Source organism: Prionailurus viverrinus, chromosome F2 (assembly GCF_022837055.1).
Source record: "Prionailurus viverrinus isolate Anna chromosome F2, UM_Priviv_1.0, whole genome shotgun sequence".
NCBI classification, from domain to species: Eukaryota; Metazoa; Chordata; class Mammalia; order Carnivora; family Felidae; genus Prionailurus; species Prionailurus viverrinus.
Window position 1 is genome coordinate 73,908,969 of NC_062578.1, and position 16,954 is coordinate 73,925,922.

The 16,954-nt window shown below is 37.5% G+C and overlaps 1 protein-coding gene across 4 annotated transcripts in view; it reads left to right on the plus strand.

Annotated features, from left to right (window-relative positions):
* The window catches only part of EFR3A (EFR3 homolog A), a 105,408-nt gene that overhangs the window by 56,175 nt on the left and 32,279 nt on the right, over positions 1-16,954 (plus strand). For all 4 annotated transcript variants that reach the window (XR_007148686.1, XM_047842740.1, XM_047842738.1 and 1 more), the window contains 6 exons: positions 4,051-4,186; positions 6,117-6,284; positions 11,162-11,276; positions 12,233-12,284; positions 14,786-14,958; positions 15,408-15,483. Coding sequence is in view for 3 of the 4 variants with exons in the window: in XM_047842740.1 (XP_047698696.1) it covers positions 4,051-4,186; positions 6,117-6,284; positions 11,162-11,276; positions 12,233-12,284; positions 14,786-14,958; positions 15,408-15,483 (720 nt within the window). In the remaining variant the exon portion in view is untranslated. The remainder of the gene's footprint in view (positions 1-4,050; positions 4,187-6,116; positions 6,285-11,161; positions 11,277-12,232; positions 12,285-14,785; positions 14,959-15,407; positions 15,484-16,954) is intronic.

Genomic DNA, 16,954 nt, shown 5'->3' on the forward strand with positions numbered 1-16,954 from the left:
CTCCTCCAGCCTTTATAGAACCTGACGATGAGACACTCGACTGCCGAGGACCACACCTTAGATTTCCCCAAAACCTGAACAGACCCAGGTAGCTCTTAATTCAAGTGGGGATTTTAAGTCTTTTTTTTTTTTTTTTTTTTTTTTTTTTTACACAATCCACATTTTTTTCTGCTTTAAAAAGTCATCCTTAATTCAAAGGAGATATGGTAGTAAGAAGCAGCATAGCTTTTACTGTAGGTCATACGAATATTTGCATCCTAGATGTGCTCTTTACTGGTTGTGTGAACTTGGGCAAATTATTCCGTCCCTCTGAGTTCTAGGTTTCTCGTTTCTGAAACAAACAAAAATTATATTCAGGCACCGAATAATTCATTTATATTTTAAAATAGAAGTACCATTTGTGAAGTGCTGGCTGTACTGTGTCCCATGACTCTGCCAGTAACCTATATGCTGTCGTTTGGTCCTCATTTTGTACAGCAGTAGGTATTGTTATTATCCCTCCTTCGCAGATCAGAAAACTAATCTTTCGAGACGTCAGATACCTCGCCCATGGGCACGCAGGTAGAAAGTGAGGTCAGGATTGAAACTGTGGCCATTCTGTTCCACAAGTTTTGGTCTAAATCAACCAACCATTAAGTTAAAGTTAGCATTCCAAATGTGAGTTTTCGATAAGTGGTAGTTACAATAAAGCCGGTTCGGATGCGGTAGGATAATTTTAAAAATTTATTTTCTGCTTTTATTGGGTTGTAATTGATATGTAACATTGTGTAAGTTTAAGGTGTACAACATAACGATTGGGTATACGTATATATTGTAAAATGATTACCACAGTAGTTTATTCAAGACCCATTGCCCCACATAGTGTTTTTTCCATCTTGTGAGAACTTTCTTGTAACATTTTATTATTTTTTTACTTATTTTCTTAAAGTTTATTTATTTTGAGAGAGAGCAGGGGAGGGGCAGAGAGAGAGGGAGAGTGAGGATTCTAAGCAGGCTGTGCACGGTCAGCGCAGAGCCCGATGTGAGGCTTGAACTCACAAACCGTGAAATCATGACCTGAGCTGAAATCAAGAGTTGGACGCTTACCCAACTGAGCCACCCAGGCGCCCCTTATCAGAACTTTTGAGATTTTTTTAATGTAATTACTTAGTAGGTTAGAAGTTGATCTGACAATCTGTGGACATAATTAAGACTATTCTCCTGATCTTTTGTAGTCTTGTATTTCTTCATTTGCCCTCCTCGTTCACATTTTGTTATTAAATTGTTTTTTGCAAGAAGTAAATTAATAAAGTGAAAAAAACTTAGGGAATTCGATGAACACTTGCTGATTAAATGTTAAGAAACTGCTGACCCGCAGCATATTTTTGGAAATAGCTTTAAGTATAGCATATGTTTTATGAAGTCCATTAATCAAAAATTAAATGGTCATACCTAGTAGAATGGGAATTTGTTTGATAAAACTATCCTGATATAATTAAAACTTCTGGTAAAATTGTTTTCATTGCTGTTTACCTTAGAATTGTTTATAGGAATCATTCTTAGGTGACATTTCAAACTCTTTCCGTAAAATATTGAACTAGCTAGTCTGACCAGAGTTCATATTCTTAAGGGGTTACAATAGACGTAGTTTCAAATCGTTTCACATATAATAGGACATTTGTAGCAAAGGGAGACTATTTAAAGCTCATCTTCTGTTCTAAATTGACTTGTTAAAGGTAATAAGATGTGGTGATTAAGAACCAGGCCCTGAAGTTGGACCAAGATCCACAGCTCGGCCTCCTTAGCGTTTCTGTGTGACCTGCTTCACTCGCGCCGTGAAGTGCACCGAGTGATTGGGGTTGGCTGCTTCCCGGTGTGGATAAAATGTGATAACATGTATCCGGTGTTTAGAACAGTGCCTGGCACCTGCTTCTGAATCAAGTGTTTTCTGTTGTCATTATTGTTATGCTTAACGTTGTAATAATATGTGATCCCAGGAGTCACCAATTAAACGGTGGTAGTGGCTAGATTGAGCACATTTCCTGTGATAGACGCAATTTTAGGTTCTTTACACAAACAAACTCATTTAAGTGCCACAACAATCCTATGAAATAACTGTTTTTATTTTCTAAATATTGTAGGTGAGGAAAACTGAGGTACGGAGAGGTGAAGTAGTCCTCTCTCTTTTTTTCTTAAACTTTATTTACTTTGAGAGAAGGAGCGAGCAAGTGTGGGCACACAAGTAGGGGAGGGGCAGAGACGGAGAATCCCAAGCAGGCTCCGCGCTGTCCATGCGTAACCTGCAGCCCGTCACAGGGCTGAATCTCACGAGCATGAGATCATGACCGGAGCCGAAATCAAGAGTCGGACGCTCACTAGGCCACCCCAGTCCCCGGACGTAGGTGCCCCAAAGTAGTCCTGTCTTAAGTTATAAGCTGTTAAGGTCTAAAGTGATGGAGCCTGAATTTGAATTTGGGCACATCTGACACACTTAACCACTCTATCCTGTTGCTTCTTAAAGCTACTCATACATTAATATTGTTTTAAAATTCCCTGTGAGGTGAGCTGTGTGGCAGGCACGCGATAGCCCAGTAAACCAGCGTCAGAAACTTACAACACGAAGTGTAATCCACCGCATTGCTGTTTGTGCTCCTTTTCCAAGGTGGTGTTCGCAAGCGGTTGTGAACAGGTGCTTTGCTTTGCTTTGCTTAGAATAGCCCTGCTTTATGTGGTGATTAATACTCACTCACTCTCTGAAGTGTCCGGGTTTGGACAGATCAAATTGCCATCCTGTTTATAAGACAAACTCTTACTTGAGTGAGTTTCATGCATCAGAAGCACCCAGCTTCCCGTGTGAGAAGTTCACTTTTGTGTTTTGCGTAAGTTTTGGCGTTCCTCTGTTTTAACATAGCAGAAAGTAAAGGTGAAAATGTTTACCTTGGGTTGTTGTAAAAGTAGATGTGTTGTGACAGAAATGCCAGAAATACTTGGAGACGAATTCGGTTTTATTGATAGAGATGAAGAAGTTTTTTGTTTTTTTTGTTTTTTTTGTTTTTTTTGTTTTTTGCTTTTGAGCAGAGTAGCCATAATGTGGGGCTAACATAATACTGCTTATTAGTGTAAAACCACCCATTCCAAAGGAGGAAAAAAAGGTGACCAGTCTGAAAATTCAGAGAGTGGTGAGGCCTATCAGAAGGCAAACACAGACCAGGAGATTCAGGGCCATAGTCCTTTTTATTTGTTTGTTTTTGTTTTTTTACAACTTGGTGGTAGACCCACTCATGACTCCTGGGTATAGTTAGTAATTTAAAAAAACACAGCTTTGCTACTCTGTTAAACAAACAAAAAAAAAAGAAATCGAAGAGTATGTAGTTAAACACTTTCTATATATTCTATTTTAGATTTAAGTCCCAGTAGCATTCATTGTGATTGATCAGATTTATCTGTGATAAAATTTCCTTTGTAAGTTATAAATCGCAAAGCTTCTGATATCTCCTGGATTTAAATTTAATCAGGTGTACATTGATAACATTTTCCTTTTGGTACTGGCTTTTGATGAGATGGAAGTTTTGACTGTTTAGCATTAGATATCCATAAGGAGAAATAACATTTATCGAGTTTGGGTAAGAGAAAAGTGCTATAAATGTCATAATTTTGTTTATTTTTAAATACTGTATTTGTTCTATTGTCAAATTATAAGAGTATATAAATGCCTTTGAAATTACAGAGAAGTATGAAGAGAATAAAAACCTCTCATGAATCCTGGCTACTGTTGATATTTAGGTGTATATAATTCTAGTTCTCTATGTATTTTTAAAGAAACATTAAATTTTATTAAGCATAGTATTTTGCAACTTGTTTTTTTCATCCAGGGAATTATAAATATTTTCCGGTATCCCTATTTGTTCTTAAAAAGCATGGTTTTTAATGGCTCCATATTGTTTCGTAACACGAGTCCCAGCCTCCTGTAATTGCACATTTAAGTGTCACATGGTTTTTCACTCTTTGAGAATTCTGCCAGTGTGCGTATAACTGCTCATACGTTTTTGTATACTATCTTGCTTCTTTTAGGCTCAGTATTCTCACCATGTAATTCAGGAAATTCTAGGACACCTTGATGCTCGTAAAAAAGATTCTCCACGGGTCCGAGCAGGTATCATTCAGGTTCTATTAGAGGCTGTTGCCATTGCTGCCAAAGGTTCCATAGGTGAGTGTCCACCAAAAAAACCCACAAAAAACCAAAAAGCTCAAATAAAAAAATTAATGCATTAATCTGTTCCAGAGGTTTTTTTAGTAGGTATAGCAGTGTATGGAAGACTCTTTAAAAATACCTTAATGTGTTTTTTTTTTATGTTTTTAAATGTGCTGTAATGTCTCTTGAAATTTTGGGGTCGCATGATTCTCAGACTTCTTTAGTGTACATGCGAGCATTTTCCTCCATATCAGCTTCTCCTTCCCTTCTTCCTTTTTTCTAATAAAGATTTTTGAAAACCAATTATATGTTACACGTTTGGGAGGATCTAGGTTTAAGACACTTATGGTTTACTTGGAGTTAGACAACTCTCTCTAAGGCTATAATTCAAGGCAGAATTTGTTCACATACCGTAAGAAAACCAGAATGCAAACCAGGAATGGAAAACAGGTTGGTAAGAGCAAAATCTTATGTAGCCCATTTGGCTAGAATGTGTGGTAGCATGGAGGAAGTCACAGAAGTTGCTTTAACGTTGTGGCCAGGTCGTGGACATAATTATACCATTGATTGATAGTCTTAAGAGAATTACTGTAATCATCAAAGATATGTAATAGGATAGATCATTCATCTGGCTGCAAAACGTAGGGCACTTTGGAAATAACAGGTGGTTGTCATCATTGTAGGCACTAGGGAAAGAACTTGACCTTGGAGGGCAGCACAGGAACGGGAATGTAAACAGGATTCAATAACTGACTGACTACAGGGGTAATAAGGAGAAGGGACAGGTCATGTCATTTGAAGAATGGAAGAGTCCATAGTAGAATTACTGAAGTTAGAAGGAGAATCTGGTTATGGTTTCTTTGCTTCAAAATCAAAGTAGAAATACATTAGCTACTCAAAAACTCTAATGCTCATTCAGTGTCAGCTAGGGAGTGGGCCTTTTGGATATGGACTTTTTAGTGCTCATCTTGTAATTTATCTCAAAAAGATGAAAGCAGTTGTTTAACTGGAAAGTTACTTAATTTGAAATATTAAATGAAACATATGTTGACTTATCACATTACTGTCTATTATGTACAAGGTACCATGTGCTAAGCTCTGTACATTTAAAGAAGTATTTGAACGTGGCTCCGTGTCCTAGATAGGGAACATTGTAATTAAGAGTTGAAGGTGGACATAAAAACACTGATTAAACTATAGTGTGATAGATGCAGTGACACATATGTGCAGAGTATTTATAGAACTGAAAGCAGAGAGCAAATTTCATTGACTTGAATCTGATGAGTTGGCAAGTTTCTAATAATGGAGGCAAATTCCTTCTTCATCCTCAAAAGTTGCAAAATAAATTTCCAACATTACAGTGGGCTATAGTACCGTAATCCCGTGGATTCTGACACAACAGTTAAGGTAAATATTGTCCTAATACACATTATTTGTCTAGTACACATGATTATATGGATGGAAAGTTTTTGGTAATATTTATATGCGCATACACATTTTGTGTGGTTTGTACCAGAGGTTCAAACGGTGAGTTGCTCAGAGATGCCCAGTAAATGTTTGCTGGAATAACTAGGAAACTTTCTTTTTTTTTTTTTAATTTTTTTTTTTTTTCAACGTTTATTTATTTTTGGGACAGAGAGAGACAGAGCATGAACGGGCGAGGGGCAGAGAGAGAGGGAGACACAGAATCGGAAACAGGCTCCAGGCTCCGAGCCATCAGCCCAGAGCCCGACGCGGGGCTCGAACTCACGGACCACGAGATCGTGACCTGGCTGAAGTCGGACGCTTAACCGACTGCGCCACCCAGGCGCCCCAAGAAACTTTCTTATTTAGGTGTTTCTCATTTAGTTTTTCACTACTCTGGAAATACCACAAAATTTGAGAAATAGGAGAATGGTTTCGAGCACATAATACTGGAAAAGCTCACAGTAGTGTTCATTTCCAGGACCCACGGTGCTGGAAGTCTTTAACACCCTACTGAAGCACCTGCGTCTCAGTGTTGAATTTGAAGCAAATGATTTACAGGGGGGATCTGTAGGCAGTGCCAACTTAAACACCAGTACCAAAGACAATGATGAGAAGATTGTGCAGAATGCTATCATCCAGACAATAGGTGAGTACGTTTCACTTTTCAAAACTATCGTGTAAAATCGTGATTAAGAAAGCTCTCGCTGAGAGTGGTCTCTTACGGTACATTAGTCAAAGGTGGATGAATGGTAGCTTAGACTTTTAAAAAACTTTATATTCAGAAAATAAGCAAACATAAGAATAGGACAAAGAACACTGTATACCCTTTGCTCAGATTCATCTGTTAATATTTTATGCTATTTATTTTACCATTTACTCTCCCTCCCTGCATTTCTCCGTGTGTGCACACATGCGTGTATATGTGCATATATACGTATATGTCCATATACAAATATAGACATGTAGAGAGAGGTAGGTACGTACATCCTTGTTTTTTTTTCTCTAACCCATTAGATATTAAGTGCATATACACTATGGCCTTTTACCACAGAGTATTTTTCCAAAAAATAAGATATTTTTCTTATATAACCAGAGTACAGTTATTAACGTCAATAAATTTAACATTGGCGCAGTACTATAATCAAACTTCTATATTTCAGTTTTGTCATTTGACCCAGTGTCCTTCAGAGCATGTTTTTCCTTAGGTCTAGGATTCAGCCTAGGATCATAAATTGCATTTATTTGTAATATTTCTTTAGTTCCTTTAGCCTGGAACTTTTCATTTATGAAATGTGAGTTTTTAACTGTACACCACCCCCTTTGTAAAAAGAAAAAAAAAATTTCCCATTCGGGTTTGTCCAGTGTTTGCCCATGGTTAAGTTTGTCTGTGCATTCCTGGTTGGATGCTTCATAAGAGAGAAAGTTCTTCTCAGAATGTTACATACAGAGGTGCACAGTGTGCTTTTGCTAGTCATTGGTGATGTTCGTTTTGATCAATCAAAGTGTTCTGTCTCTCTGCTCTACGGTTTCCGTTTTTATCCTTGCAAATAATAAACGGTCTCTGAGCATATACTTTTAGACCAGGCAGATGTTCTGCTTTTCACCCAGACCTCCCCCTGAATTTAGTAACCGTTCAACATTCCTACTGAACCAGTCTTTACCATAATGTTGCAAGTGGATGGTCTGTCAGGTGGCACTCTGTGTTCTGTGGTGAGCGGTCCTTTTTTCTCCCCTGTGTATGTAGGTAGGAGTGCAGGTATTTATATCTTTGTTGGTATGAGCTTACGGACTTGTGTTTTCATGCTGCATAATTCATTCTGTATTATCACATCTTGGTGCTGAAGTTGTCCCAGATTTGGCCAGTGGGAACTCCCCTCTTTCCAGGTCTTCGTAACATCCCATTTCTTTTGAGCACCGCCTTACTGGTTTAAGCTGTTAACGACTCATTTTATATTTCTTGCCCCAGCCATGGAATCCATCATTTCTCAAAGAGCTTTGGTTTCTTTTAGTGAGGAATGGTATTAGAAACCAAGATCTCGTACTCACTGACACCCTGGGCTTTAATTTCATATGTCTTTTGTTGTTGTTGTTGTTGTTAAACATGGTTAATGTACAAAGGGTAAAAGAATAAAGAACTTCAAAAAAAAAACAAAAACCAAAAAACATGATACACCTGGGTGGCTCAGTTGGTTGAGCATCCGACTTCGGCTCCTCGTGATCTCACAGTTCATGAGTTCAAGCCCCACATCGGGCTCACTGCTGTCAGCACAGCACAGAGCCTGCTTGAGATCCTCTGTCCCCCTTTCTCTGCCCCTCCCCCACTTGTGCTCTCATAAATAAATAAATAAATAAATAAATAAATAAATAAATAAATAAATATAACTTTTAAACAGCCATGAGAATTTTTGGGGGGAAATAAATGATTTGACTGTATTTAAATACAAAGTAAAGTAAGCAAATTCCTATTCTACTTTAACCTCCTCCTAATATCTTTAGAATTTCTAGATCACGTTTTAATGTAACTGTGTGATTGCTATAATAATTTCAAAATTGAGTTTTGTTTCTGGGACTTAGCACCTAATTTCTGATGGTTACTAATGGTTTCTGCTAAAAATAGAGTCATATATAAATTTCTTCTGGAGCCCCGGTTGTGCCTTCTTTCTGGGTAATTTCCCTTAGAGTAGGCTACTTATATTTATAATAGTCCTTTGGAATGTTTAATACAAAGTTTATTTTTTTTATTTTATTTCTAAAGTTTTATGGACATGCATATGTGCATTATGGGTCTGCATTCTGCACTTAACTGTTGAGCTTGTATATACACCAGGCCCTGTACTAGGGCTTTGTGATGCATGTGACTCTCCCCTTGTGGATGAACATGGTTTATCTGTTTGGTGTAGTACCTGTTCCACCTAGCTGTGATTTTATCATGTGCGCGGGAATCGTCTTCATGAGGGCAAGGGCCCATGTGTGTCTTATTCAACACACTGACACATAGTAGGTGCTTAAGATTTTGGGGAGTGAAAAGACCAAATAGAATGGAGGCCAGTATTAATTACCATGGCATCTCAATACAGCAGAGACATTCTAGATGTTGCTTAAAGCAATTTGATCAGTATATGGTAAACCTAGCTTTTATGATGACTCTTAAATTTATTTGGCTTGTTTATGGATTTTTATGATCTATTTTTTTTTAACATTTGTTTTTGAGAGAGAGGGGGTTGCAGAGTGCGAGCAGGGGAAGGGCAGAGGGACAGAGGGAGACACAGAATCTGAAGCAGGCTCCAGGTTCCGGGCTGTCAGCACAGAGCGCGACGTGGGGCTTGTACTCTGGATCCGTGAGATCGTGACCTGAGCCAGAGTGGATCAGTTACCCGACTGAGTCACCCAGGCGCCCCGGATTTTTTGTGATATTTTAAGATAGTATATCAAATCAATTCTTGTTTTCACAGAATTAATTAAATTGTGACTTTTGACTAATTCACTGTTACTGTTTCACTCTAGAATATTTAATTTATTGTTTTTCAAGTACTTTGTTACAAAATAAATATACAGCAGACACAAGCAATATTTCTGTGATATAGCACATTCAGAATAACATGAAAATTAAAACATGAGAGAAAAGAAATGCAGTGTGGCACGGTGAGTAAGATTTGTATTCAGTCACACTTCTGATTTCCTCAATATTTCTTTGAGAAGTTCTCAGTACTCTGCTACTTATCAGGTGACGTGGATCATGCTGTTGGACTAGGGAGCAGGGCTGCTGTGCCTTTGGCACTTGAAAATGCGAGGTTGTTGTCAGCTCCTTTTTTTTATGGTAGTCAAGAGTGCAGCTCCCTGCCATGTTCCTCCTGGGGGCTCCTTAGCACTTCTGCTCCATTCAGATACAAACAGTGGCTACAGAGAATGAGTTCCTTTCGGGACTGTCCTCCCAGTTGAGTATGTTGGAGACTTCCTGCCCTTGTGGTAATGACTGGCTTGCTTGCAACAGAAAATCAGTGTCTGTTTTTATACAGTGATTAGGAACATATCTAATTGGGTTCTTGGACTGTTAAAGGACCTTACAGGGAGGGAGGAGAGTGTAATAATAACATGGGCTTTGGAAATGAATAGCCCTCACCCAGGCCTTAATGTTAGGTGTGTAATTTTTTTTTGTTTGAGGGCTTAACCTCTCATTTCCTCATTTCCACGAGAGGCAATGAAGGTTCATAACAGTACCTAGACTCATCAGGTTGTGTGAGGATCCGAATACCTCTTAAATATGTGCTCTTGAAGTATTAGAATGATAGACTTTATATAGATTGAGCCGTGTTAAGATTATGAGATTTTTGATTGCTGAAGTGTATGATAATGGGGAAGGACTTTATCCCCAGATCCAATCAGATGATAAATAGAACAGTTTGAGTTTGCATAGTTTGTAAATTCCAGTTATAGAAACTGAAGAGTTAAATTGAGAAACTATTCTTCAAGAAATATTAAAAATGAGAAGGTTTTTATAATGATTATGTTGCATTTTAAGAACTGAACAAAACTAGCATGATTTGATACCTGTTCTGGTCTTTCAAAGAAACAACAAAGTTTGAAGTTTGAGTAAGTGATAACTAAATGTCTTAAGTCTTTTAAACTAGGAAGTAAACCATTAAAAGCCACAGCAGATAAATTTAAAATATCCACAAGACCTAAGAGTGTATGAGAAAAATGACAAGTAAGTAAGTTATTACTATTTTTTTGCATTAGTTGAGTTATACGTATTGAATTAACCCACTGGGTTAAAATGTAAATCTGGTTCTTTGTAATGACATTCTGCAACATCTCAGCAATTTTAGGAAGCCAAAGTAGTGACCAAATTTTTTACTTCTTCACCAAAATTACCAAAATTGGCCTAATTACTGACTTCCTTACCAGAAAAAGAAGTTCAGCTCACAATATGCAAACAAGAATTTCATCAGAAATACTACCAAAGGGTTTTTTTTTTTCGTCCTTTTTCTAAAGGTCCAACTCAAATCGATGATGGTTTGCCACTGTAAACTATATGCAAAAGACTGTCAGACAGTTACTGTTTTATCTAAGTATTAGTCTGTACTGCACATCTTCTACTATACATGATTAAGTGATTTTGGACAAAAGAAATTAGAATACCTTTAGAGTTAGGGGCACCTGGGTGGCTCAGTCGATTAAGCGTCCGACTTCAGCTCAGGTCATGATCACATGGTCCGTGACTTCGAGCCCCGTGTCAGGCTCTGTGCTTATAGCTCAGAGCCTGGAGCCTGCTTCAGATTCGGTGTCCCACCCACCCTCGCCCCTCCCGCTCTCGCACTCTGTCTCTGTCTCTGTCTCTCTCCCTCTCAAAAATAAAATTAAAAAATCAAAAAAAAATATTTTTAGTGTTATATGTAACCAAAAGACATTGTTTTACCACGTATTGAAAGCTTTGATTAAAAACGTGTTATGATTTTGTATTATGGAAAAATAACCTTTTCAATGTGTAAGATTTATCCTAACTTGATCCTAATATTTTCATAGGATTTTTTGGAAGTAACCTACCAGATTATCAGAGGTCAGAAATCATGATGTTCATTATGGGAAAAGTACCCGTTTTTGGAACATCCACTCACACTTTGGATATCAGTCAACTAGGGTATGATTATGTAGTTTTCCTATGTTCTCAATGTATAAATTTTAATTTAATCTTGGGTTTAATTTCATCGTGATGTTATAAAATGGTTTTTTTTTAATCATTAGTAATAAAAATCCTGTGGAAAACATTGTTTTTATGGCACTAGATTGCTAACCAGTTGCATCAACATTGTGTGATTTTAGAATCAGTTTTCAATATATCATACATTCTCAAGTTTTCTGTGTCTTATATTGAGTAGGTTGAAGGTTTATTTAGCTTGGACATTGTCTATGTACCTACGTGATGTAGGGTAACACTTCAGATTTCCTGTCATAATTTTAAAGATGAATGTCACTTTTGCCAGAATGTTGACTTATTCCTAGAATTTTAGAACTGAGAGTGATTTTAAAGATCATATGTTTTGGCTTCCTCATTTTATAGTTTGATTTGATTTTACAACATGCTACAGCTTTAGTTTGTAAATATTTGTGTGTTTTTAATTTAATAAAGAAATGATAGTCTCAATTTGATTTATATTTCTTTGACATTACTTAGATAACCTTTTCCAGTTGTTAGCTCTTTTTTTGAATCATCTGTCCATTCCTGCTTATGGATACATGTTAAATAGTTACTATGTCACTTATATTCAAGATAAATACATTCTCCAATTTGTAGCATCTTTTAACTGGGGTTGTGTCATTGTGGGCTCATATGGTTGAATATCATTACATTATTGGTCTGTTTTCTTTGAGAGCTAGCTAATAGCTTTTTAATTTCTCTTTGAATTTTTGTGTTTGTGTTTTACATAGAACTCTTTAATTTATATGAAATTGACTTGAATATAAAGTGAGCCATGACTTTAGCTAGCATGAAAACAGTCTGTAACCAAAATTGAGTTTTAAAATTAACCAATAAAGGAAATAATGTTAATGTCGATAACTATTAATAAGATAATACCAGTATTTTGTATATCTTAGGGATTTGGGAACCAGGCGGATTCAGATAATGTTGCTGAGATCTTTACTTATGGTAAGGCATTTAAGATAAGTGAAGAATACACTTCCATTATTGCAGAGGTTAAAAGAACAGCTTGACGTTATCAACATTTTCTTGTACTGTAAGATACTATCTATTTATGGTTAGTCTTTTCCCTATGGCTTATATTCTTAAATATTTTATTTTATTCCTTTACTGTTTATTCCTCACTTCTATCATCTTATTTTGACCTCCACAATGACAAAACATATAAAGGGTGGAAAGTATTGTGTTTCATACATGAAGATGCTTGAGCCCAGAGGCTTGGAGCTGAAGACTAGAACTCGAATGTGAAACCATGTTCTTGTTACAAATCAGGCCATTTCTTTCGTACACTGACCAAATAATGACTTCTTGTTTGGATAGCAATTCAGCTATAAATAGCTAAAAAGGAAAAGCATACCTAATATGTGAAGTCCTCTGAATATTTTATAGTAATTATTTTCATCTTTGATTTGACTATCTAGAACAAACTAGGAGCTGATTATTTGGAATGTGTGTCCTTTCCAAATCTTTATCTTTAAAGATCTTTAAAATCTGTTTTAGGAAATCTTCATTATACACATGATCCCATTTTTTAAAAGAAATATTTCATACCTAGAGATTAGAAATATCTTTTGTGTTTCATTTTTAATTCTGGTTATTGTGCTTGCCTTACAGAAGTTTTCAAAATATGCCAACATTTATCAGTCCTTTCATATGTTTTGTGCCTTCTTATTTGTATGCTGTTTAAGAACCCTTACCTCCTCGGGGCGCCTGGGTGGCTCAGTCAGTTGGGCGTTCGACTTCAGCTCAGGTCATGATCTCACAGTCCGTGGGTTTGAGCCCTGCATTGGGCTCTGTGCTGACAGCTCAGAGCCTGGAGCCTGCTTTGGATTCTGTGTCTCCCTCTCTCTCTGCCCCTCCCCTGCTCATGCTCTGTCTCTCTGTGTCTCAAAAATAAATAAAAACATTAAAAAAATTAAAAAAAAAAAAGAACCCTTACCCCCTCTTATGATACTAATGCATTTTGTTTATATTTTCTTATAAAAGTTTCTCAAATTTGGCTTTTTTTTTTTATTTTGAGAGAGAGAGAGAGAGAGAGAGAAAGTGCATGCTTAAGAGCAAACAGAGGAGGGGCAGAGAAAGAGAGAGAGAATCTCAGGCAGGATCCATGCTGTCAGAGCAAAGCCCAGTGTGGGGCTCAGTCGCACAAACTATGAGATGATGACCTAAACCGAAATCAGAATCAGACACTTAACCACCTGAGCCACCCAGGTGCCCCTAAAATTTAGTTTTCCATAGCTGCATCTTTGAAGTTGATTTTTGTCTGTGATGTGAGACTTGGATATATTTTTAACTTTTCTAGGTGGGTAGCAGTTGTCCTACCAATTTCCTTGCTTACTTATAAAATCACCTCCGTCCGAGGGACACCTGGGTGGCTCAGTCAGTTAAGCCTCTCACTCCTGATTTCGGCTCAGGTCGTAATCTCACGGTTGGTGAGATCGAGCCCAGTGTTGGCCTCTGAGCTGAGTGTGGAACCTGCTTGGGATTCTCTCTTTCCTTCTCTTGCCCACATTCCCCTCTCTCCCTCCCTCTTTCTCTCCCTCTCTCTTTCTCTCCCTCCCTCCCTCCCTCCCTCCCTCCCTCCCTCCCTCTCACTGTCTCTCTGTCTCTCTCAATAAAGAAATAAACATTTAAAAATAAATAAAATCACCTCAAATTGTAGTAAGTGCCCAAATGTAAATGTCAGATGTTCATATTTGGAATCCTGAATGTAGAGCTTCCCCACCTGGAATTTCTTTTGTTTTTAAGCCTTTTCATTAAAAACAAGTACCCTGAATAAATCGTCTCTAATCCTAATTGTACCACTTAGTCACCCGAATGAATGTCTATGTGGTATGGTTAAAATGTTTAATAGCATTTAAGTATTTTCTCTTTAAAAGCTTTAAATTTGGAACATGGAGATGACATCCGGAAATGTCAGAGCAAGTAATGAATAAAGTACAGCTTTCCAAAATAAAAATGTATTCCTGTTAACCTAAACTGTTTACTTTAGAAGAAAAATTTGCCAATTTAAATTTAAAATTTTGAGGTCTTACCTGTACTATTTGCTACCTAATACCTTGTGTCCATTTAGTACTGACTACCTGTCCCATAGATTCTTAACCCTCTCTGAGCCTCTTCTTCACCAAATGGGGGTACACACTGATGCCTGCCTCATAGGGATGAGGAGAAGAGGAGGTTAATACTCATACAGTACATCTTTAGATTCGTGCCTGGCACATGGTAAGCATGTGCTTGTATTAATTTTATTCTCTTCATTATGGTATTTTTGTTAATTCAGTAAAATCCTCACTACCTTAGAAATTTCCTCTTTGTTTTCCATTCAGGGTTATGTTCATAATTGCTGTTCCCCTAAGTTTATGGTTCTTATAAAACAGTTTGAGCATTTTATCAAAGAAGGATTCATAAGAAAGGTTTTTTGTTGCTTTGTTTTTCCTCCCTGTAATCAGGTAACCTCTGGATATAAAGCAAAGACAATTGTTACTGCACTGCCTGGGTCTTTTCTGGATCCTTTGTTATCACCATCCCTCATGGAAGACTATGAACTGAGACAGTTAGTCTTGGAAGTAATGCATAACCTCATGGATCGCCATGACAACAGGGCAAAACTTCGAGGGATCAGGTATTGGGCCATTTTCAAATAGGCTTAATGATAATGTTTTTAAATTTAATGTATTTAATATTGTGATTTTTTTAATCTAAGATTTTTAAGATTTATTCAAAGTTTAATTGGTATTGAGGCAATTTAATTATTAATTAAGAGAGCAAATGTTTAAAGGTCTTTTAATGCATTTGCAGAGATCTCGTCTATTAGTAATCGCTAGTTATGTGACTTTTGTTTTGGCTTTGCTTTAAACTTAGGAATGACAGGAGTCAAGATGATTTTATGAAATTCCCCTTAATTGAGGTTGGCAATTCAGTAGTATCATTACATATAGGCTTATTTCAAATGCTCATTGAAATGTGTTGAAAAGTTCAAATTCCTGAGTATAACTAACTATGATATGCCCTAGAAGGTACGATTTTATAACTAAATGTGCTATTCATGAAAAATTGATCTGTTGTCTCTAGAATAATACCAGATGTAGCTGACCTAAAGATAAAAAGAGAAAAAATTTGTAGACAAGACACAAGTTTCATGAAAAAGGTAAGATTATTTTCATAAAAATAATGCATGATATAAGTTATAGCTGTTTGACTTGTTAGGTAGTTATATATTGATCTGTGACCTTAAAAGGAAGCCATTCAGGTTTGGAGTTGGAAGCCTCAAGCTGCCATCTTTTTTTTTTTTTTTTTTTTTTTTTTTTTCGTTTTTGAGATGGGGGGAGGGGCAGAGAGAGAAGGAGACACAGAATCCAAAGCAGGTTCCAGGCTCTGAGCTGCCAGCACAGAGCCCAGTGCAGGGCTCAAACCCACAAACTGCATGAGATCATGACCTGAGCCTGAGCCGAAGCTGGATGCCTAACCGGCTGAGCCACCCAGGCGCCCCCAAGCCATCTTTAGCCCTCCCACCTTACCACACCTATCTTGATGGTATCTCTTCTAGCCTGTGTTTAAGCATTGTTGGATGCTACGGTAGTTCTAAATTCTTCCTTTGAGTAAAATGTCTCCCCGTAATTTCTGTCCCACACTCCTCTCCACCCCAAACACACACACTGATTCCACTTTTAATGGCTTGTTTTGGAAAATACTTACCACTATTGAAGAAATAAATATAATGAGTGTTTACTGTATTAGGCATTATTCTGTGCATTATTTGGGATATGAAGATGAGGTAGGCAGGATTTCCTCCCTTCTAAATCATACTTAACTAGATTTTCATTATGATTACTTAAATTTATTTATTTATTTATTTATTTAGAGAGCAAGCGCACGTGCAAGTGGGGGAGGGGCAGAGAGCAAGAAGGAGAGACAGAGAGAGAGAATCCCAAGGAGGCTCTGCACTGCCAGCACGGAGCCCGATGCCGGACTTGAACTCACAAAGCTTGAGATCGTGACCTGAGGCCAAAGTTGGACACTTAACCAACTGAGCCATCCAGGCGCCCCCCGATCACTTAAATTTTGTAGGTTTCTTGGCTGGTAGCTGAATTTAGAAAATCATGACACTTAAAAGTTATTTAGCATAGTGAATAATTTTTCTGTGTATTCTTCATCCAAAGCTTGAGTATTTGCTAGATTCTGAGCTCCACATTGGGGGATACAACAGTCTCCATGACACAAACATGCCAGCTGGCTTCAAGATAATCCCAGTCATGGTGGATAAGTGCTTTGGTCTTTAGAGGTGCAGGGAACAGCAGACAGCCCCATAGGAAGATAGATGCAGACGTCTATAACATCCGTTCTTTTTTTGGCTCATTACTAGGCCATGCTTTGTCCCTGTCACCATCTTTTATTTTGCTATTACTGTTGATTGCTGTGTTTCAAGTTAATGCCCCTACAGTTTAAAACTTCATTGAGGGCTCGCTCGCTCTGTCTGTCTCTCAAAAATAAATAAACATTTAAAAAATTGAAAAAAACCCCTTCATTTGAAAAATGATTTATAGGGGTGCCTGGGTGGCTCAGTCGGTTGAGCGTCTGACTCTTTATCCCTCAGGTCACGATCCCAGGGTCATGGGATT